Source organism: Microcaecilia unicolor, chromosome 1 (genome assembly GCF_901765095.1).
Source record: "Microcaecilia unicolor chromosome 1, aMicUni1.1, whole genome shotgun sequence".
Taxonomy (NCBI): Eukaryota; Metazoa; Chordata; class Amphibia; order Gymnophiona; family Siphonopidae; genus Microcaecilia; species Microcaecilia unicolor.
In genome coordinates this window covers 644,985,228-645,006,679 of record NC_044031.1, presented here as the reverse complement: position 1 = coordinate 645,006,679, position 21,452 = coordinate 644,985,228, and the positions used below count along the sequence as shown (strand labels likewise).

Sequence of the window (21,452 nt, the reverse complement as noted above, 5' to 3'; positions counted from 1 at the left end):
ATTACTACTGTAACTTGGAACTGGCCCGCCTTACACTTAGAAACCTGTAATTACACCAGCCATAGACCTGGCATAAGTGTGGGTGGCTAAATGCGACAAGTGGGCACATGTAACACATTCTGTAGGTTAGACGTATAAGTGGGAGCCCCCCTATGTGAAAGTCCCCACCCCCCCTTTGCAGTTCTGCACTTGGGCCTTTTTACTAAGGCGCACCAAAAAAATGGCCTGCGCTGGTGTAGGTGCATGTTTTGGACGCGAGCAGGTCCATTTTTCAGTGCGCCTGCCAGGAGCGTAGCTACGTGGGGCCACGGGAGCATGGGGCCCCACAGATTACGCCCTGGCCCCCTCTACATTTGACCCGCCGCCTGGCCCCATTTACTGAAGGAAAACAAAGTGGAATTATTAAACAATCTCCTATTCATATTGGAAAATTATAAGTGCAAAAGCATATATCCTGGAAAATCACTATTTAATACTCGCTACTAGTACTACTACTACTACTATTTAGCATTTCTATAGCGCTACAAGGCGTATGCAGCGCTGCACAAACATAGAAGAAAGACAGTCCCTGCTCAAAGAACTTACAATCTAATAGACAAAAAAAAAAAATAAAGTAATCAAATCAATTAATGTGAACGGGAAGGAAGAGAGGAGGGTAGGTGGAGGCGAGTGGTTACAAGTGGTTACGAGTCAAAAGCAGTGTTAAAGAGGTGGGCTGAGGGGAATAATCGAAAGGGGCACCCAAGTTTTCCTGAGGACGTCCTCGCAGAACGTCCCCAAACAGGGGCAGGGAAACCCGTATTATTGAAACAAGATGGGCGTCCATGTTTCGATAATACGGTCGGGGACGCCCAAATCTCAACATTTAGGTCGACTTTAGAGATAGTCATCCCCGATTTTCAGCGATAATGGAGACCGATGACGCTCATCTCAGAAACGACCAAATCCAAGCCATTTGGTTGTGGGAGGAGCCAGTATTTGTAATGCACTGGTCCCCCTGACATGCCAGGACACCAACCGGGCACCCTAGGGGGCACTGCAGTGGACTTCAGAAAAAGCTCCCAGGTGCGCCCTTACCTTGTGTGCTGAGCCCCCCAACCCCCCCCCCCAAAAAAAAACCCACTCCCCACAACTGTACACCACTACCATAACTCTTAGGGATGAAGGGGGTCACCTATATATGGGTAGAGTGGGTTTCTGGTGGGTTTTGGAGGGCTCACATTTGGCACCACAAGTGTAGCAGGTAGGGGGGATGGGCCTGGGTCCGCCAGCCTGAAGTGCACTGCACCCACTAAAACTACTCCAGGGACCTGCATACTGCTCTCATGGAGCTGGGTATGATATTTGAGGCTGACATAGAGGTTGGAAAAAATATTTTTAAAAAATTTTTGAGGGTGGGAGGGGGTTATTGACCACTGGGGGAATAAGGGGAGGCCATCCCTGATTCCCTCCGGTGGTCATCTGGTCATTTAGGTCACATTTTTTGGCTTGGTCATAAAAAAAAAAGGACCAAGTAAAGTCATCCAAGTGTTCGTCAGAGACGCTCTTTTTTTTCCATTATCAGCCGAGGACGCCCATCTGTTAAGCACGCCACGGTCCCGCCTTCGCTACGCCTCCAACACCCCCCCCCCCCCCCCGTGAACTTTGGTCGTCCCCACGACGGTAAGCAGTTGAGGATGCCCAAAATCGGCTTTCAATTATGCCGATTTGGGCGACCCTGTGAGAAGAACGCCCATCTTGCAATTTGTGTCGAAAGATGAGCGTCCTTCTCTTTCGAAAATAAGCCTGTCTATAAAATACAAGCAAATTTAAACATGATTCTCACTTCAATAGGCAGCCAAGGAAGCTTAACATAATACTGAGAGATCCTATAAAATTAATTTAAAGAAAAAATTAACTGGACTGCAGTATTTTGTGTAGTCTGCAATTTTGGTAAAGCTTGTTTAGATAAACTCATATAACTAAGATTATAATAATCCAGTTTTGAGAGCAATAATGATTGCACTAAGAATGTAAGGGGTACTTTTACAAAGGTGTGCTGAAAAATGGCTTGTGGTAGTGTAGGCGCGGGTTTGGGGCGCATGCCGATCAACCTTTTAGCACGCCTGTAAAAAATGGCCTTTTTATTATTATTATTATTATTATTAACATTTGTATAGCACTACCAGACGCACGCAGCGCTGAACACCTGACATAGAGAGACAGTCCCTGCGCAATAGAGTTTACCATCTAAAAATAATACAGACAGCCAAGACAATTACGGGCAAGGGAAGTACAGGGTGAGAAGGAACAAGGGGAGGTAATTGAGTAGTAGCTAGGAGTCAAAAGCAGTGGTGAAAATGTGGGTTTTCAGCATAGATTTGAAAACAGGTAGAGATGGAGCTAGACGCACAGGTTCAGGAAGTCTATTCCAGGCATAAGGTGCCGCGAGGGAAAAGGGACGAAGCCTGGAGTTAGCGATGGAGGAGAAACTTAAAAAATTTAAATTTAAAAATTTTTTGCCAAAAATGGGCGTGCGGCAAAATCAAAATTGCCACGCATCCATTTTGGGTCTGAGACCTTACCACCAGCCATTGACCTAGCGGAAAAGAATCCGGGCGGTAATGACCTATGCGTGTGAAATGCCACTTGGCGCGTGTCCATTACGCACGTCTGAAAATAAAAAATATTTTTCAGACGTGCATATCGGACACGCACCAAAAATTAAATTACCGCAAGATCCACGCGGTAGTCGGGCGGTAACTCCATTTTGGCACGCGTAGATGCTTACACGGCTTAGTAAAAGGGTCCCTAAATTGCTCTAATTCAAAGGACTTCCTAATTCACTTTAAGTTTCTCATCAGAAAAAAGGAACTTATCAGGCTATTGATTTGTGGCTCAAAAGACAGTGTAATCTATATGTAACCCCAGAATTTTAATCACTGGCGTTAAAACATATTTAGTCTGATCGATTAAAAAATGATCATTCAATGTCTGTGTTGAATTTTAATTTATAGATTCTGCTGTCAAGTGAAGCGAGAGACCCAAGTAAGGCACATCTTAGATTAAAGACGCACATTTATTCACTTCCATTTTGTTTTTATCTTCAGATAATTGACTCTCAGATCTCAAAGCAAGCTCTCAGCGAGATTGAGTCACGGCACAAGGATATTGTACGGTTGGAAAGCAGCATCAAGGAACTTCATGACATGTTTATGGATATTGCCATGCTGGTGGAGAACCAGGTAACGTAACAAACAACTGATGACTTAGCTACCAGGAAGATAGATAGTGGGGAAAAGATGAGGAATGGGCAGTCTAGCCCATTCCACCTGTCCAGCCCATTCCTCACCTGTCACCTGGGGAGGGACTGAAATCTTTGGTTCGGACTGTGGCTTTTTCTGAAGTAATTCCTACGTTGGGGAGGGGAGAGGAAAGACTACGCAAAACAGAGGAATTCAATAAGTGGCTTGAGTCTTGGTGTAAAGAAGAAGGTTTTAGATACATAGGAGAATGGGGTAATACGTGGAAAAATAACAGGTTGTACTGTAATGATGGGCTACATCTTTCTGTGATGGGAAAAAGGATCCTTGGGGAGAAATTCAGACAGTATGTTTCTAGACATTTAAACTAGAGGGTGGGGGTGAGAAAAGGAAACAAGGGATTTTGGAAAGTCAGCCCCAGAATAAACATGATAGCAGAGGGAAAGGTCATGTAAATATAAAAAAACACCCAAACTCACTAAGCACATAGAAAGCACAAATGCTCATAGTCTAAGTAAAAAGGTTCAAGACTTGAACCTTTTTACTTAGACTACGAGCATTTGTGCACATAGCTTTCCCTCTGTCACATAGACTTGCAAGCCCTGATGTTTGAAGAAAACTTGGATATTGTTGCTATTATAGAGACGTGGTTCAATGATTCTCATGAATGGGATGTGACCGTACTGGGCTAAGGCAACAGAGACTCAGCTGTTTAAAAAAAATATATATATTAACCCCTTAGGGTTACAGTATTGTCTGAGGTACAGCTTGAAGACTGAGGCCCAGATGCATTAAAGACGTCGGTAATTCCCGTTCCCTACCGATTCCATAGCGAATCGGTAGGGAACGGGAATGCATCAACGATAGGGAATGCAAATGAGCTACTCATTGTAGCTCACTTGCATTCTCTATTCCTTCGGTACCTGAGTCGGAGAATCGGGACATCCCTTTAGATTAGGCTCCTCTTCCTGGTCTCTTCAGCCAATCAAAGCGGGCTTAGCTGGCTGTTGTCAGCGAAACGCGCTCTGATTGGCTGAAGAGACCAGGAAGAGGAGCCTAATCTAAAGGGACGTCCCGATTCTCCGGCAACCAGGAAAATATGAAAGTTTTGCTGTGGAGGGGCGGCGAAGACAAAATAGAAGGGGGGAAAAAACACCAGCGCCGGCAGAGCTAAAAAAAAATGCGAAAAAAAAGACGTCTCTCAGAAGCGCAGGGAGAGTACGTCCTTAAAGGACGCCCCTCACATGTGCTCCCTGCTTTTTTTTTTACCTTTTTTGGGGGCCCTTTTCCTTTCCGATTCCCTCACAGGAGCCCTAACAAGAGGTCAGACATCTCATTAGTGTTCCTACGGTAAGGGAATCGGAAAAACGGTAGTGCATCTCATTATAATGGGCTGCAACGGTAGTGCAGCTCATTATAATAGCTTTTCAATCATTTGCATTCCGTTTTCGTTGCCTGCTACCGTGGCAGGGAAAATGCCCTTAGTGCATGCCTGGGATGAACTACTTGCGTTTTAAACTGGCTGGAACCAGTTTAAAACGCAAGTTGTGGGCTCGTTAGGTTTTGTGCATCTGGGCCTTAGACATAATACTCCAGATGAGAACCACTGAACAGAAGCATGATTGCCTCTTTTCCTTCTACCAATTATAACTTAATATAGCATTTCTATTTCACTTCCAAGGTTCAACTCCCAGTTTGATATAGGTTACAGCAACATAAATACTTTCCACTACATACTATACAATTATATTTATTAAAAAAAAATCAATCCAATAAAATCATGCTAAAACAAAAGCACATATATTATCATGTCTCTCTATGCTTGTAAATATGCAGTAATGAATCCCAAGATGATAGAAGTCAAGCCTCAAACTGTTGAACCAATAGCCAGATCTTTAGCTGTCTGTATAAAGTTTGATAATTCATTAAACGCTTATGCAGCAGTAGCATATAAAGTAAAAACAAAATAAATAAAGAAATCTGAGAGAGGGGCAGGGTAATATCAGAGTTCCCAAATACTGCAGAGATAGAAGATGGGCAGAGGAAGGCTATCATGCCACAGTGACTCCTTTGAAGCAGTGCATGTGTATGACCCTGAAGTAAGTGGGTGCAGGCTTCTCTCTGGCCTTGGTATTTGCTGCCTTCAAAATTTGGCCACTTAAGCCATTGCCTGTGTCACCTTTGCCTAAATCTGTGCCTGTTGGTCTGACCGTGATTGCTGCCGTTGCATTGTTCTCTATTGAGATCTTCATAAGAACATAAGAAAAGCCCTGCTAAGTCAGACTGAGGGCAAATCTGGGTCACAAGAACCAATACCATACCATATCATCAATGATCTTATATTCCGCATATTTCAATAGATTCTACATGGATTACAAAAGAATAAACCTCAACAATAGAGGGAATTACAGAATGTAATAATACTCTATTTATAATAAATCAGATTTATTTCATTTTGAATACAAATATGAAATTTCTGTAATAAGAAATAAGTAGGTAATTCTCTGATCTGCCTAGGAAGCAGGGGCATAGCCAGACCTCGGCGGGAGGGGGGGTCCAGAGCCCGAGGTGGGGGGGCACAGTTTAGCCCGGCTCCCCCAGCCGCCAACCCCCCCGCTACTTTGGACACCCCCCACCGCCAGGTACCTTTGCTGTTGGGGGTCCCCAACCCCTGCCAGTCGAAGTCTTCTTCACAGGACATGCATGCAGGACATCAGGAGTCAGAAACAGATCATCAGCAAAGGCGCCGGAGTCGACCGGCGCTGAAGAAGACTTCGGCTAGTGGGGGTTTGGGACCCCCACCAGCAGAGGTACCTGGTGGTGGTGGGGAGGATCAGCAACAGCGGGAGGGGGGGGATCGAAAGCAGCAGGGAGGGGTGGCGGCGGCGGGAGGGGGGATCGAAAGGTGCAGGGGAGGGGTGGCTGTGGGGGGGGGGCAAAAGTAGAGGGAGCCCCCACCTAGCTACGCCCCTGCTAGGAAGGCTGTTCCACAGCCTAGGCCCTTGAAAAGAGAAGGCTAGTTCAACTGTTTCTAACTCCCTTCAGTGATGGAAAATTAAGCTTCATCTTATGAATTCATCTCGCACTAGAGAATGACACTGGGACAAAGTTTGTCCACATCCCTGCCCCGTCCCCATGGGTTCTGTCTCCGTCCCCACCCCATCTCCACACGCTCTGTCTCCGTCCCCGCCCCATCCCCACAGGCCATGTCTGTGTCCCCGCCCCCGTACCCTCTCCTTCCCCATGGGCTCTGTCCTCATCTGTAGAAGCCTCAAACAATTATGATTATATATTTAAATCTTTTTATTAAAGTATAAAAAGGAACAATATGCTGTGGAACTATTGTGCATAAATTACAAATAGAAAACAATAATAACAGCAAGCAGCTATAATAACCCTCCTAACAACTACCCTCTACCCTTCCAACCCCAACAATAGCTGATTTCTACTACCCCAAGGAATCCTAATCCACGCTGTTAAAATGTCCAGGGATACAAAATACAACCCATTCTGTATGCCCGAGTGGAGAGAAATATGCCCTATGAAGCATTGTTATGATTTTTTAATCTGCGGATGAATAAGAAGTCATCAACAGTCTCAGAATTCAATCTAGCTCTTCTGTCTTCCACAGTCCTTCCTGCAATAGAAGATGTCTTCTTAGAAGATGTGCTGGTAGCAGGTTGTACAGGATCCCCCATGCAAAGTTTGCTAGTTGTGGCCAGCATGTTTGCTTGTTTTTCCAAAAAATCAAAATATTGTTGTCTGCATCACTCAAACATAAATAACAGTCCGGTTCATTAACAGGCTTCAAAGTAGAAAATGACACTGGGACAAAGTTTGTCCCCGTCCTTGTGGGCTCTGGCTCTGTCCCTGTCCCCATCCCTGTGTCATTCTCTATCTCGTACACTACAGACTATTAGGAACATGTAAAATCCTAATAACCCCTTCAGAGTTTAACCCATAAAACAATTTAAAAATCAGGCAAACAATTTTAAAAACTATTCGTGAATTGATTGGAAGCCAGTGTATGGACTCTAGCAGAGGCAAAGCCCTTTCAAATTTACCCATGCTGAAAATATGCCTGGCAGCCATATTCTGCAAGAGCTGAAGCTTTCTCTGCAACTTCGATGACACTTTACAGTACAAGGTGTTGCAATAATCCAGCTGTGGAAGAAGTATAGTTTGAGCAATAACTCTAAAACTTTCCTTACTCAAAGAAGACCTAATAGTTCTAAGCTGATGCATTCATAAGGTTATTTATCTGGGGTGCAAAAGTTAATTTAGAATCTAAAAGGACTCCCAAAACCCTTGCATCCTTTTCAAATCTCAGAATTTCACCTGTGTCCAAGGTTGATTCTTTGGTTGACAATGATTCAAAATTACTGAACCACAAAATTTTGGGCTTCATTTTCTTCAGGTTTAAACAATTCAGACAGGAACATATCAGATAACAGTCTACCCAAAGGGCTAAGAAAAAGATCGAACAACAAGGGAGAGAAAGAAGTGAGCCTGAGCCCTGTGGAACCCCACATATAGAGCACCAAGGCAAAAATGTAATACCATTTTTCTTAACACAATAAATCCACTTGGTTAGAAATTCTCTAAACCAGTTTAATACAGTACCTGTCGCATCCGGTTCACTAAGGGGTCCTTTTTACTAAGGTGTGCTGAAAAATGGCTTCTGGTAGTGTAAGCGCGGGTTTTGGGCATGCGCCAATCCATTTTTCAGCACACCTGTAAAAAGCCCCTTTTTTTTTTTTTTACCGAAAATGGACGTGCGGCAAAATCAAAATTGCTGCGTATCCATTTTGGGTCTGAGATCTTACGACCAGCCATTGACCTAGCGGTAAAGTCTCACCCGGTAACTGGGCAGTAATGACCTACGCGTGTCAAATGCCACTTGGTACGCATAGCTGATGCGCAAGAAAATAAAAAATATTTTGGGGGCATGTGTAGCGGACACGTGCCAAAAATGAAATTACCGCAAGGGCCACGCGGTAGCCGTGCGGTAACTCCATTTTGGCACATATTGGACACATGTAGAAGCTTACACGGCTTAGTAAAAGGGCCCCTAACTCTCTACAATAACTTTGAATAATCTACAGCGTCAAAAGCCGCAGAAATATCAAGCTGAAGGAGTGCCACCTGTTTCCCCTTGCTTCGACAGTTTCTAACCTCAGATGTTAGTTACCAACAATGTCTCTGTACTATGCTGGGATCTAAAACCGTATTGGGTGAGATGTAAACTATCAGTTGAATAAAGAAAACTTAGTTAACTGTTCATTCACCACAAATTCCAGGAGCTTAGCCATCCAAAGAATACTGGCTACAGGCCTAAAATTCTCCACACTTGTAAGGTTTAATCCGATAGCCTTAGGTATAGGAGTTAAAACTATATCAGCCAATGTATCAGGGTAGATTCCCGCTTCAAGCAATAGGTTAATTAACCAAGTTAACCAAAGCAAAACTTCCACAGGGATTGATTTCAGTAAAAAAGAGGGACAGATATGCTGCAGAAAACAGGCTTTGCTTGAAAGCCTTACCAGTATCTTAGAAATTGAGTCTGATGTTATCTGAGAAAAGGAAGACCAAAGTCTATCTCCTGGTATGCCTTCTATTTGGTTACTCTTAAATGATCATGACAAAGAAAATTTTCTGGTTCTGAAAATTCACTCAGATTTGTTTGCTGGGATAATTGAAATGCCTACCTAATTTTACTGACTTTAGTCTGGAAAAAAAACATGCCAGTGCTCCTGCATCAGGTTCAAGTGGTATAGGGGGAGAAAGAACATCATTTGTTTTAGGCAGCAAAGTAAAAATCTTAGATGCTTCCTTCATAGGATTCTCTGATTTCTTTATCTTATCCTCATAATATGTCTTTTTAGACTCCTGTATTGCTAACTTGTATTTTCTAATCTCCAGTTGGTAAAACTCTGATTGTCTCTACTTTCCCTCCAAATCCTTTCTAGTTTCTGACAATTACCCAGAAGATCCTAGAAAGTAGATCAGTTTCTTATAGCTCATTTCCAGGGATGAGCATTGGAGCTTTTAACTCTTAATTGGCTAATAATTTTGTATGGACTTTTCCTCCAGAAACTTGACCAGACCTCTTTTGAACTCCACTGTATTAGCTACCTTGAGCATGTCCTCTGACAACATATCCACAGCTTTAATTATGTGCTGCTTAAAGAAAAATGTTCTTGCTTTCAATCTGCTGGTCACTAGTTTCACTCATGATTTCATTAAAATATCATATCATATCCAAGCTGGATTCTTAACCTGTTTAGCCTCTCTTCAGAGGGAGGTGTTCTATCCCCTTTCATCATCCCACCCTTCTCTGAACCCTTTTTAGATGCAGGAATGCTCTGGAACCAGGGGGAATATGATGAAGTTAAGAGGAGTAATCTAAGAAAGTATTATTTCACTGAAAGGGTGGTGGAAGCATGGAATGGCCTCCCAGTGGAGGATGTGGAGTTGAGGACTGTGCCAGAATTTAAAAAGGCATGGGATAAGCATGTGGGATCACTTAGGAAAAGGAAGAGTTAGGGGTTGTTACAGAAGATGGGCAGACTGGATGAGCCATTTGGCCTTTACCTGCTGTCATGTTCTATGTTTCTATGCACGATATCCCTTTTGAGATGGGAAGTCCAGGACCTCACACAGTATTCAAGATATGGTTGCACCAGGGATCTATACAGAGGAATAATGACATTCTTTTTCCTTTATTTACTTTTATATTTACAGCTTGCCTATCATAATTCTAGGCAGGTTACAACAAGAAACACGCATAATCCTATCTAAAATACAGGGCTTTTTTTGAGGGGTTACTGAGTACTGTCACCTTTTTTCATTGTCTGCTAAAATTAACCCATGGTCCCCAAGTTTTAATGATAGAGCTCAGGCTCTACACACCAATTCTGCCTTGTCATAGATACTGTGACTGGTTGCAGGGGGCCTGGCTATTGTGGGGTGGGTCCCTCAGTGATCACCCCACCCCTGAAAGGTGGCTGGCATTTGAGTACCGGCACCTTTTTTGCTAGAAAAAAACGCACTGCTAAAATACAAAAACAAAATAAAACTCCATCATAAGCAAACATCAAAATCAGTTCAACAAAAATGGTCTGCCAATGCCCTACTTGCCTCTTAGTCAGTCCTGGCTATACAAACATACTGATGTGCCCATGCTCAAAACATAATGACGGTGCTAGAGGCAATTAGCGAGCACAGAATGCTCAGCAGGCTCTAGCATGGGAGATAATGTGTGCATCAAAGATTAGAGCAAATAACATGCAAATGTATTCAAATGTATGTTAATGAGGTCATTTCCTATACCCTCCAAATACTCCGAGAACAGCGCAGAAAACAAAGTTGCCCTTAACCGCTGAAAACCTAACGCTAGTTCAGAGCACGTGTTGGGGTGTTTGAAGAGAGGATTTCTCATGATTTTCTTTTTAAAATGTGTTGGTTTTTATTTAAGTTGGAAGCAGAAGGAAGCCCGTGCTAGCCCCTTAGAGCTGGTAGTGAGAGACGAATGTGTGCGAGTCAGAGCAAACCCGAAAATGAAAGCTCATATTGGCGCCTGTTTCCTGTGCTTAAATACACGCCTTCCGTGAAACTCTTCACATTCTCCGCACACGTCTCCCCTTGCTTTTGCTTTTACAGCACGCATGTAATTTGCATACCATTTCCTTTGAACACTGGTGAGCTGGCAGTATGGGTTCTGCGCTGTTGGCTTTACTGCTGGAGTTCTGAGTATCAGCCCATTTAATGTGCAGAAACAGCTCCTCAGGTGGACAGCTGCACTTTTTGCACCGAGAGCTAGCTGCTAAGCGCATGACCACACCTTGAGTTTTTGTAGTTTTTGCCTCATTTTGTGTGTTTCCACAGGGATGTCCAGTGTGTTGTAGATCTTGGTGTCATCTGCAAAAAGGCAAATCTTCCTTTACTGAACTCTCTGCAATATCACATGTGAAAATATTGCACAAAAGTGGCCTAGAACTGATTCCAAAGATACTCCATTAATCCCCACCATTGTTTCTTCAACCAAGTTTCTAAACCAATTTGACCATCTCAAGAGTCCACACGTAATGTACTCAATTTATTTATCAGCTTGCTATATGAACTGATGTGCAAAGCTCTACTGAAATCCACATGCATTCACTCTGGCCACCTAATCAAAATTTCTTAGATTTGTTTGGCAAAGTCTCCCTCTGGCAAAAGCCATACCGCCTCAGTTCTTGAAAACAGCTAGCTTCAAGGTTTCCACTCTTCAAATAATTTAACCACCACTGAGGACAAACTGGTCTGGTTTCCAGTCTTCTTTATTGCTCTTATAGAAACCTAAATTCTATTTGCACCACATTTATGATGAGGGATGACTTCTGCCTTTTTCTGGTTCTCTGGAATCACTCCCACTTCCAAAGAACTGTTCACTAGCTGTGATCTCCCTGTACATCTGACCCTCTCTCAGTCCGTAGTTTAGTTCTTTGTGTCTGGTGAAATTAATTCCTTTATGATAGTACCACTTGAACCCTTGGATCCATCTGAGAGAACTTGGGTTCACACCTTTAGGAGTGGGTTATAGAGTGGGCAGTGTATGGAAATCTCCACCCCACCCCAATCACTCGGTGATACACGTTTGACATCATTCCTTCTACGACAATTCCTCCAGTTTTGTTGCTCTTAGAATTGGTCTATTGTAACCATGACGTTTCGATTAAATCACATAGTTCCCCCTAAGCAGTGACTCTGTGAACTGCTAAGCAGCGCATTCTCTTGATGGTGGCTGTTCTATGAAGGGGCACCTTGATGTAGGCACCCAGATGCAGCATGAGGAATGCATATTCTATAACGGCATCTGGGGACACCCAGTTACGCCATTGTTAGACCTGTGAGTTCTTGTACCAAGTAGAGCGCTGCTGAGCCCGGTACTCAGACCAGGTTCTGCTTGGCGGCCGGACAACCCTGGGTTTCACCTGCGCTGACTGCCGTTCCCCAGAGGTTGAGCCCCTAGGTGCAGGCGGCATGCAGGGCTTATGAGATGGAGCAGGAAGTAGGGTGATGAACGTGACGGCCAGACAGGCAGCAGACAAGAGAGTGATCCAGGTACAGGCAGAGTCAGTAGACAGGCAGCAGGTCAAACGAGAAATCCAGGTACAGGCAGAGTCAGTAGGCAGGCAGCGGTCAAGAGAGTAATCCAGGTACAGGCAGAGTCAGTAGGCAGGCAGCGGTCAAGACAGAAATCCAGGTACAGGCAGAGTCAGTAGGCAGGCAACAGACACGAGACTGGGAGACTGGGCAGCTAGATGGCAGATGATGTTTAATGTGAGCAAGTGCAAGGTGATGCATGTGGGAAAAAAGAACCCGAATTATAGCTACGTCATGCAAGGTTCCACGTTAGGAGTTACGGACCAAGAGAGGGATCTGGGTGTCGTCGTCATCGATAATACACTGAAATCTTCTGCTCAGTGTGCTACTGCGGCTCGGAAAGCGAATAGAGTGTTGAGTATTATTAGGAAAGGTATGGAGAACAGGTGTGAGGATGTTATAATGCCGTTATATCGCTCCATGGTGTGACCGCACCTTGAGTATTGTGTTCAATTCTGGTCACCGCATCTCAAGAAAAATATAGTGGAACTGGAAAAGGTACAGTGAAGGGCAACTAAAATGATAGCGGGGATGAGACGACTTCCCTATGAGGAAAGACTAAGGAGGCTAGGGCTTTTCAGCTTGGAGAGGAGATGGCTGAGGGGAGACATGATAGAGGTATATAAAATAATGAGTGGAGTGGAACAGGTGGATGTGAAGTGTCTGTTCACGCTTTCCAAAAATACTAGGACTAGGGGGCAAGCGATGAAACTACAGTGTAGTAAATTTAAAACAAATTGGAGAAAGTTTTTCTTCACCCAACGCTTAATTAAACTCTGGAATTCGTTGCCGGAGAACGTGGTGAAGGCGTTTAGATTGGCAGAGTTTAAAAAGGGGTTAGACGGTTTCCTAAAGGACAAGTCCATATACCACTAATAAATGGACTTGGGAAAAATCCACAATTCCAGGAATAACATGTATAGAATGTTTGTACATTTGGGAAGCTTGCCAGGTGCCCTTGGCCTGGATTGGCCGCTGTCGTGGATAGGATGCTGGGCTCGATGGACCCTTGGTCTTTTCCCAGTGTGGCATTACTTATGTACTTATGTAATCCAGGTACAGGCTAAGTCAGCAACGAAGAACAAAGTAGAGGAGAAGCACACTACTGAGCAAGTAACACCTACCAAAGTAGAAGCCGAAGCAAGGAGTCTAGGGTGAGCTCTGCTGATAAAGTGCTGGCGTCTGGCATTAGCAGGGAGAAGGGGCACAGCCATAGGACAAGAGCAGGGGAAGGAGGAACCGGAAGACCAATAGTAGAGAAGCAAGGGAAGCCAGGCAGAGGAAGAACAGACCCAGGTGGGTGGAAGCAAAGCAGTCAAGGAGCCTGGAGCCAGAGAAGAACTACACACACATAGCTCAGGGCTGTGCCAGTCAAGTGTACGTGTCGACAGGACCCTGCGCAGCCCGAGCACACCGCTTGCATTGAGGTAGGGGACATGACAGCCATGCAGGGGCATAGCCAGACCTCGAGGTGGGAGGGGGCCAGAGCCTGAGGTTGGGGGGGGCACATTTTGGTCTGCTGCTCCGCTGCCGCCCCTCTGCTGCCTCACCACCCTGCCGCTCCCCACACACTGCCGCCACAAATACCTTGACTGGCGGGAGGTCCCCTGTTGGAATGTAATTGTATTTTACATGCATTGCCTGTCACCTATTATTTCTCTGTGATTACTCTGTGACCTCTGATGTGAATTACTTAGAGAGGTCACACAGCTATGCAACTTCCTGTGGGGGTCAGACACAGCAGATGAAGCACATGGAGCACATGGAGCTCATGATCTCTCCTAACCTGAGAGGATCTATGGTGGTGTGAGCATCCATTACCATCTAAGCACATGGAAGGAGCTGATAAGACAAATGTATAGTAATATGTAAATATAAGCCTGTCTGATTATAATCTAACTACAAACTGTGAGTAAACAGATGTTTTGTTACTTCAACTTTAAAGTGACTCAGCAGTGAATTATTCAGGGGTGAATGAGAGAGAGATGAAGAAAGAAATTAACATTTCTAAAGCTGAAGCTGTGTGTACTAAAATCTGCTAATTATTTACTACAAATAATCCAACAAAAGGGTTATGGGCCCAGGGCCAGGAATTGAAAAAGAAGAGAAATATTACCAGGCAGAAAAAAAGGCCACATTTTTCTCTTAAGTTTTAAAGGAAAGATTCAGTCTGTCTCTCTCTCCCCCCACACAGCAGACAGAAGGCTAAGAAAATGGCTGAGGGAAGAAATTCACCATTGTTCTATTCTCTCAAGGTGCCTAGATTAACTGAGTTTAATTATCGGCAGTGGGAACTAAGATTCATATGTCTCCTTCGAACAAAAAGATTAGATATATGCTTAGACCAAGACAGAACAGCTGAAAATATGGCTGAATGGGACAATGCAAACTATTATGTGAAGTGCATGCTTTTGGAAGCTCTCTCAGAGAAACAAGCCATATTAGTGGAAGGAAAAGATACACCAAAGGACATTTTATATAAACTGAGAACTATGTATGCAACTACATATGCAAAGCAGCAACCAATTTGGCTGGCAGAGTTGAATGAAACCAAATTAAGGGATAAAAGTAAATGTAATGATCACATTATGCATCTTATGTCTTCATTTCAAAAGCTAGAACTTTCTGGAATTCCCATGTGTGATGCATTGAAAAGAGCATTTCTTTTTACCTCACTATCAAAGAAGTTTGATGTTTTTAGGTCTGTAAATGAGGCCATTGAAGGGCAATCCTTTGAACAGGCAACATCAAACTAAGGCAGGAATGCATAATAAATGATTCTGAGGAGATGTGTTCTCAAAGCAAGTCAGAGAGAAATGAAACAAATTTCTTGGCAAAGAACAGAGGAAGGCGGAGCTATGGGAAAACTCCACCCAAGGGCAAGCTGATTTGCTACTCATGTGGAAAGGAGGGACATGTATCTAAATGGTGTAAGGAAACACAAAACACTCCCTCTAGCTCACCTAAGCCAATGGAACTAAAGAATTTTCAAACCAGGAAATGTATGAAGGACAAAGATAAACACAAGGGCTTTCTAATGGCAGAAAAATCTTTGACTATGGTAAATAATAATTCAAATGAAAGTACTTGGATTTTGGATTCAGGGAGCACATGCCATTTAACCAATTGTAAGAATTTCTTTCAGGAAATGTGTCCAGAGGAAGGTATTCTTAAAACTGCAAACGCAGGGACTGCTAAGATCCAAGCAAAAGGTATTGGATTCTTAAAATGCAAAGTGTCTAATGAAGTTAAAGAAATTCCTGTAAGTGATGTCTTGTATATTCCCCAAGCAGTTTGCAATATGCTTAGTGTATCTACATTAGATAAGAAGGGATTTGTGATTCATTTTGAAAACAGTAAGTGCACAATCTCTAAAAATGATGAAGTGTATGCTGAAGCTTTTATGCATAATGATGTTTATAAGCTGAACATTTCAGGTGAAGCCTCACATCTGGCGCAAGTAAGGAAGAATGATGGTAAATGTAGTCTGGAAATCTGGCACCGCCGCCTGGGACATCGTGATTCTAAGGTGATCCAGGATCTTTACAGTAAGCAACTGGCCACCGGCATTCAGATAAGTGCAGATGCTGGTAAAATGGAGAAATGCATAGACTGTGTTACTCAAAAGGTGTGAGACCCTCATTTCCTGCATACACAGGAAATAGGAGTAATAAAGTGCTGGACTTAATACACAGTGACTTATGTGGACCGTTTAATATCCCATCATTGGGAAATAACAGATTTGTGCTAATATTCTTGGATGATTTCTCTAGATATTGTGTGGCCTATTTGCTGAAAGAAAAAAGTCAAGTCACAGACATGCTGAAGAAATACGTAGCCATGGTGAGCAATAAATTTGAAAGAAAACCAAAGGTTCTTCAGACCGACAATGGTGGTGAGTTCACTTCACAAAGCATGCGCACATTTCTAGAACAAGAAGGCATTCAACATATCACAACAGTAGCTTATACACCAGAGCAAAATTCTGTTGCAGAGAGAAAATTTAGGTCACTTGTGGAAATGACCAGATGTATGCTGTCAGATAGCAATCTCCCTAAAAGACTATGGGGGGAAGCCATTCTCACAGCAGTGTACCTACAAAACAGAATGCCAACTAAAGGCGCTGAGCACACACCACATGAGACATGGCATGGTAGGAAGCCAAACCTGTCACACATAAGAACATTTGGAAGTACAGCATATGCTCATGTACCAAAGCAAAGAAGGCATAAGCTGGATTCCACAACAGAAAGGGGCATTTTAGTTGGCTATGCTCCAGGACACAAAGGATATAGAATTTTGAATCTGAAAACTGGCATTGTTGGCATAAGACATGTTACATATTTTGATGAAAACAAAAGGGTTGATAAAGGCTGGATTATCCCAGATGAGCCTTATCATCCAGAATATGAAACTAGAACCATAATAGACATGCCAGTGTATATAAGTGCCATACCAAGGCAGATGTCTGAAAGCAACTCATCTGTATCTAACGAGGAACAGGCAGAGGAAGCAGACACAGAAAGAATCATTGAAGAAGACAGTACAGTTGGAGAAGGGGAATCAATTGGAGAAGAACTCTCAGATTTAGAGGATGCGGAAAGGTCAGACCAACCTGTTGTCAGACGCTCATCCAGGGAAAACAAAGGTGTTCCACCCCCAAGACTGTCTTACCTAACAAAGTCAGCAGAAGCTCAAGAGCCCTTAACATGGGATGAGATTGAGAAAATGCCAGCAGAAGAAGCTGCTGAATGGCATAAAGCTGCACAAGAAGAAATTGATGCATTGGATAAAAATAATACTTGGATTCTTACAAAATTACCTCCTGGCAAGAAAGCTATAGGATGCAAATGGGTATTCAAGTTAAAAAGGAATGCACAAGGAAAAGTGGAAAGGTATAAAGCCAGATTAGTGGCAAAGGGATATCTTCAAAAATATGGAGAAGATTTTGATGAAGTGTTTGCACCTGTAGTGAAACACACGACAATCAGAACACTTCTGAGCATTGCAGTCTCAAAAGGCATGCAAGTAAACCACATTGATGTGAAAACAGCGTTTCTTCACGGAGATATAACTGAAGACTTGTACATGGAACAGCCAACAGGTTTCATAAATACAAAACAAAGACAGCTAGTGTGTAAATTAAACAAAGGTCTTTATGGATTAAAGCAAAGTGCAAAATGTTGGAATGAAAAATTGCATGAAATATTGACAAATTTAGGATTTAAGCAAGGTGAAGCAGATAAATGCTTGTACACTAGGTGCAGAAATGGACAATATGCATACATTTTAGCTTTTGTTGATGATCTGCTCATTGCAAGCAAAAGTGAGCAAGAGTATAAGGACATTGTAAAGTGTTTAAACCAGAATGTTGAGATAAAAGAACTGGGTAATGTGTCATACTATCTTGGTATAGAAATTGAGAAACAAAATGATGGTTCTTATCTTCTAAGCCAGAAGCAGAAAATAAATGAGCTTATTGAAAGTTTAGGTATGCAAGATGCCCAAGTTGTAAGCACTCCCATGATCACTGATTTTCTGAAGGATGAAACAGTAAGAGAACCTTTACCAGATAACATCCAATATAGATCAGCCATAGGTAAGCTTTTATATCTAGCTACCACATACAGGGCTGATATAGCAAATGCAGTAGGAATTTTGAGCAGAAGGGTCAGCTCACCTACCAAATCAGATTGGACTGCAGTTAAAAGGATGGTAAGGTATTTAAAGGGTACCATTGATTGTAAATTAAAGATTTCAGCCAATAGTAATCCAAAACTAATATGTTACTGTGATTCAGATTGGGCAGGGGATCATTCTGATTATAAATCCACAAGTGGATATGTGTTTATGTATGGAAATGTACAAATTTCATGGGCCAGTCATAAACAAAGTATTGTGAGTTTGTCTTCTACAGAAGCTGAATACGTGGCTGTATCGGAAGCGTGCAGAGAACTGATGTGGATTGAAAAACTTTTGCTGGATTTTGGAATATCTGAAAAGAGACCAATCCAGATAATGGAAGATAATCAGAGCTGCATCCGACTGTCACAGAATGACAAGGTTCAGTCACGCACCAAGCACATCGCAACGAAATACCACAACGTGCGAGAGTTGGTGAAAGAAGGGGTCATCAGTCTACACTATTGTCACACCAGTGAGATGACAGCTGACATCATGACCAAACCGTTACCCAGAGAACATTTTGTGAATCTGCGTATAAAGCTTGGACTTTGTATGAATAAATAATTGCATGACAGTTATGCATGAGAAGGGGTTTGTTGGAATGTAATTGTATTTTACATGCATTGCCTGTCACCTATTATTTCTCTGTGATTACTCTGTGACCTCTGATGTGAATTACTTAGAGAGGTCACACAGCTATGCAACTTCCTGTGGGGGTCAGACACAGCAGATGAAGCACATGGAGCACATGGAGCTCATGATCTCTCCTAACCTGAGAGGATCTATGGTGGTGTGAGCATCCATTACCATCTAAGCACATGGAAGGAGCTGATAAGACAAATGTATAGTAATATGTAAATATAAGCCTGTCTGATTATAATCTAACTACAAACTGTGAGTAAACAGATGTTTTGTTACTTCAACTTTAAAGTGACTCAGCAGTGAATTATTCAGGGGTGAATGAGAGAGAGATGAAGAAAGAAATTAACATTTCTAAAGCTGAAGCTGTGTGTACTAAAATCTGCTAATTATTTACTACAAATAATCCAACATCCCCAACCGCCACCAGCTGAAGCCTTCATCCAGCGCCGGTCTCTGGTGCCGCTGCGTTGCCTGCTCTGCTCTCTCTTCCCCTCACATCCTGCATGCTCCTTTTAGTGAAATTGACCCCTGCCAGCAAAACCAGGGGCCCAGAGCAAATTTGTGGGGGCCTGGGGCCCCGTGGCCCCATGTTGCTATGCCACTGATGCCATGTCTATGACAGGTGTAAATGGGCACAATGAAGTGTAGTGAATAATGCATGCAACTGACATATATTGTATAAGTTGAGCGCATATGTGAGAGACACGCCCATGCTCTGCCCCTTCACTTACATGGTGTAGAACTTGTGTGTCCTTATAGAATAGCACCTAGGGTGCTTATGCACAGAAGTGCCAATTAATCCTGCATTTATGCTTACTAAGTGCGCATAAGTGCCGCAAACGGTTATAGAAACGCTCTTTTTATGTCTTTATGGCTTTCTTCTGTCCCACAAATGCACTGTTCCAAATATAGATCTTTTCAAAGAGGACAGATGATGCCCCGACATGGGAACATGTTTCGACTTTAAAAAACCTGCCTCAGTGGTCTTTTTGCAGACAAGATCTTAAAAAAAAAAAAACAGCTTTCTTCAAAGTAAAAACACAGGAAACATCCTTGTTTCCTTTCCAAGTTGTCGACTGCATATGCTGAGCAGCAGCAGCAGCAGAAACGTGAAGACGCGCCGGACCATTTCCGTGCATGCGCCACCGCATGTCCCACGCGTCTTCACATTTCTGCCGCTGAGCGGCATATGCGGCCAATGACTTGGAAAGGCAATAAGAACGTTTCCCTTGTTTTTACTTTGGAGGAGGATGTTTTTGAGATCTTGTCTGCAAAAAGACCCCTGTGGCAGGCTTCTTTAGGCCAAAACATGGTCGTGTCAGGTCTTTTTTGCTCTCCAATAAACTGCATCCTTGAGAACCCACCAATTGTATGTATGATTAGGTGTTGAGAGACTCGTCCATTTACTTTACTGTTTGACAGTTTTTATGGACTCCGTAAGGTTTCCTCTGTTCCTCCACTCTGGTGTTTTTCCCTTTGTGACCTGTTTGTCCCAGCATGGCACTACCTTTATATCATTAGACCCGCCACAGCCATTATCTCTTGGGGGAGGGGGGGGCTCTCGTTTGTCCTCAGTTTATATGCTCCTCTCCCAGCCCCATATCCAAATTGTGAGCCAGGGAGGGAATCTTCTCTAATATCAGCCAATCCAGGACAGGTTTCTAAGATTGCTTTCTTTCTGTTTCAATGCACAATCCGATGTAATGCTGAGGAGGAGCATCAGTCAGGTAATGTAATGACGATTTCTTTTAATGCTGCTTTTCACGTCAGAGCTTTTCTTGAAAGGTCCTGGATCTAAGCGGGTGCCCTTGTGGTACAGGCTTAGCTTCATCACTGAAGTGGTGTAGATGAAAATCCAAAAAAGCAAATGAAAACTGAGCTTCCCAGGGATGGGGCTGGGGCAGTATATTGTGTGTATGTGAGTAGGTGGCGCCCAGGACTGTGTGATTAATTTTCTCATCCTTCCTGTGTTGTAAGAGAAGCTTTTCGGTCACCATATTGCAGGTGGCAGCTATAATCTAATGTTGGGCCCTATGGACCCATGTTCTCTTGTCCTTTGTCCAGTTCTCAGCGTGGCCCAGGCTCCAATCTCACAACTCTCACTGTGTAACCGTGGTCATTTTACTTAATTTCCATTGTATTCTCTGTAGAGAATGGATTGCTCATTGTGTAATTTTCAGTTTCACTTTATTTCTTAACTTGATAGTCTGCTCTTTGTATTAACATCTAAGTGTGCTTACAATGGTACAAAGCAAAAATAAAAATTTGTAGATAATAAAACCCCTCTCACTGAGCAAGTATCTCAAATCCCCCTCCCACAGTCAAAAAACAAGGAACAATTCTAGTTTTAGTAGCCCTACCTTGCCCTGTACATCTACAGTTCTTTCTGTATTGTATAACTATAGAAATACTATTGCTGTGCTTGTGATGAGAGGTGGGAAGTGACGTCCTTAAGGATATTAACCCTATCTTGGATTGCTTTCTCTGCAGGGTGAGATCACTGATAATATAGAAATCAGCGTTATGAAAGCAGTGGATCACGTGGAAAAAGCACGTGAGGAGACGACAAAAGCTGTGAAGTATCAGAATCGAGCACGAAAGGTGAGCCCCACTGCGGGGACAACGCACAGCACTGGGCCTCATCTCTTCTTTTCGTTTTCTCTTTTTCCCCAACCCTTTTGCTGCTTTCTCTGCATTTGCTGCCTCTCCTTAAGGGGGCCATGGTGGACCGTATCG

At 43.1% G+C, this 21,452-nt stretch overlaps 1 protein-coding gene across 2 annotated transcripts in view; it reads left to right on the top strand.

Annotated features, from left to right (window-relative positions):
• STX3 (syntaxin 3) overlaps positions 1 to 21,452 on the top strand; it is a 122,055-nt gene that overhangs the window by 81,764 nt on the left and 18,839 nt on the right. For both annotated transcript variants that reach the window (XM_030222160.1, XM_030222153.1), the window contains exons 8-9: positions 3,090 to 3,224; positions 21,207 to 21,317. In XM_030222160.1, coding sequence (XP_030078020.1) covers positions 3,090 to 3,224; positions 21,207 to 21,317 — 246 coding nt within the window. The remainder of the gene's footprint in view (positions 1 to 3,089; positions 3,225 to 21,206; positions 21,318 to 21,452) is intronic.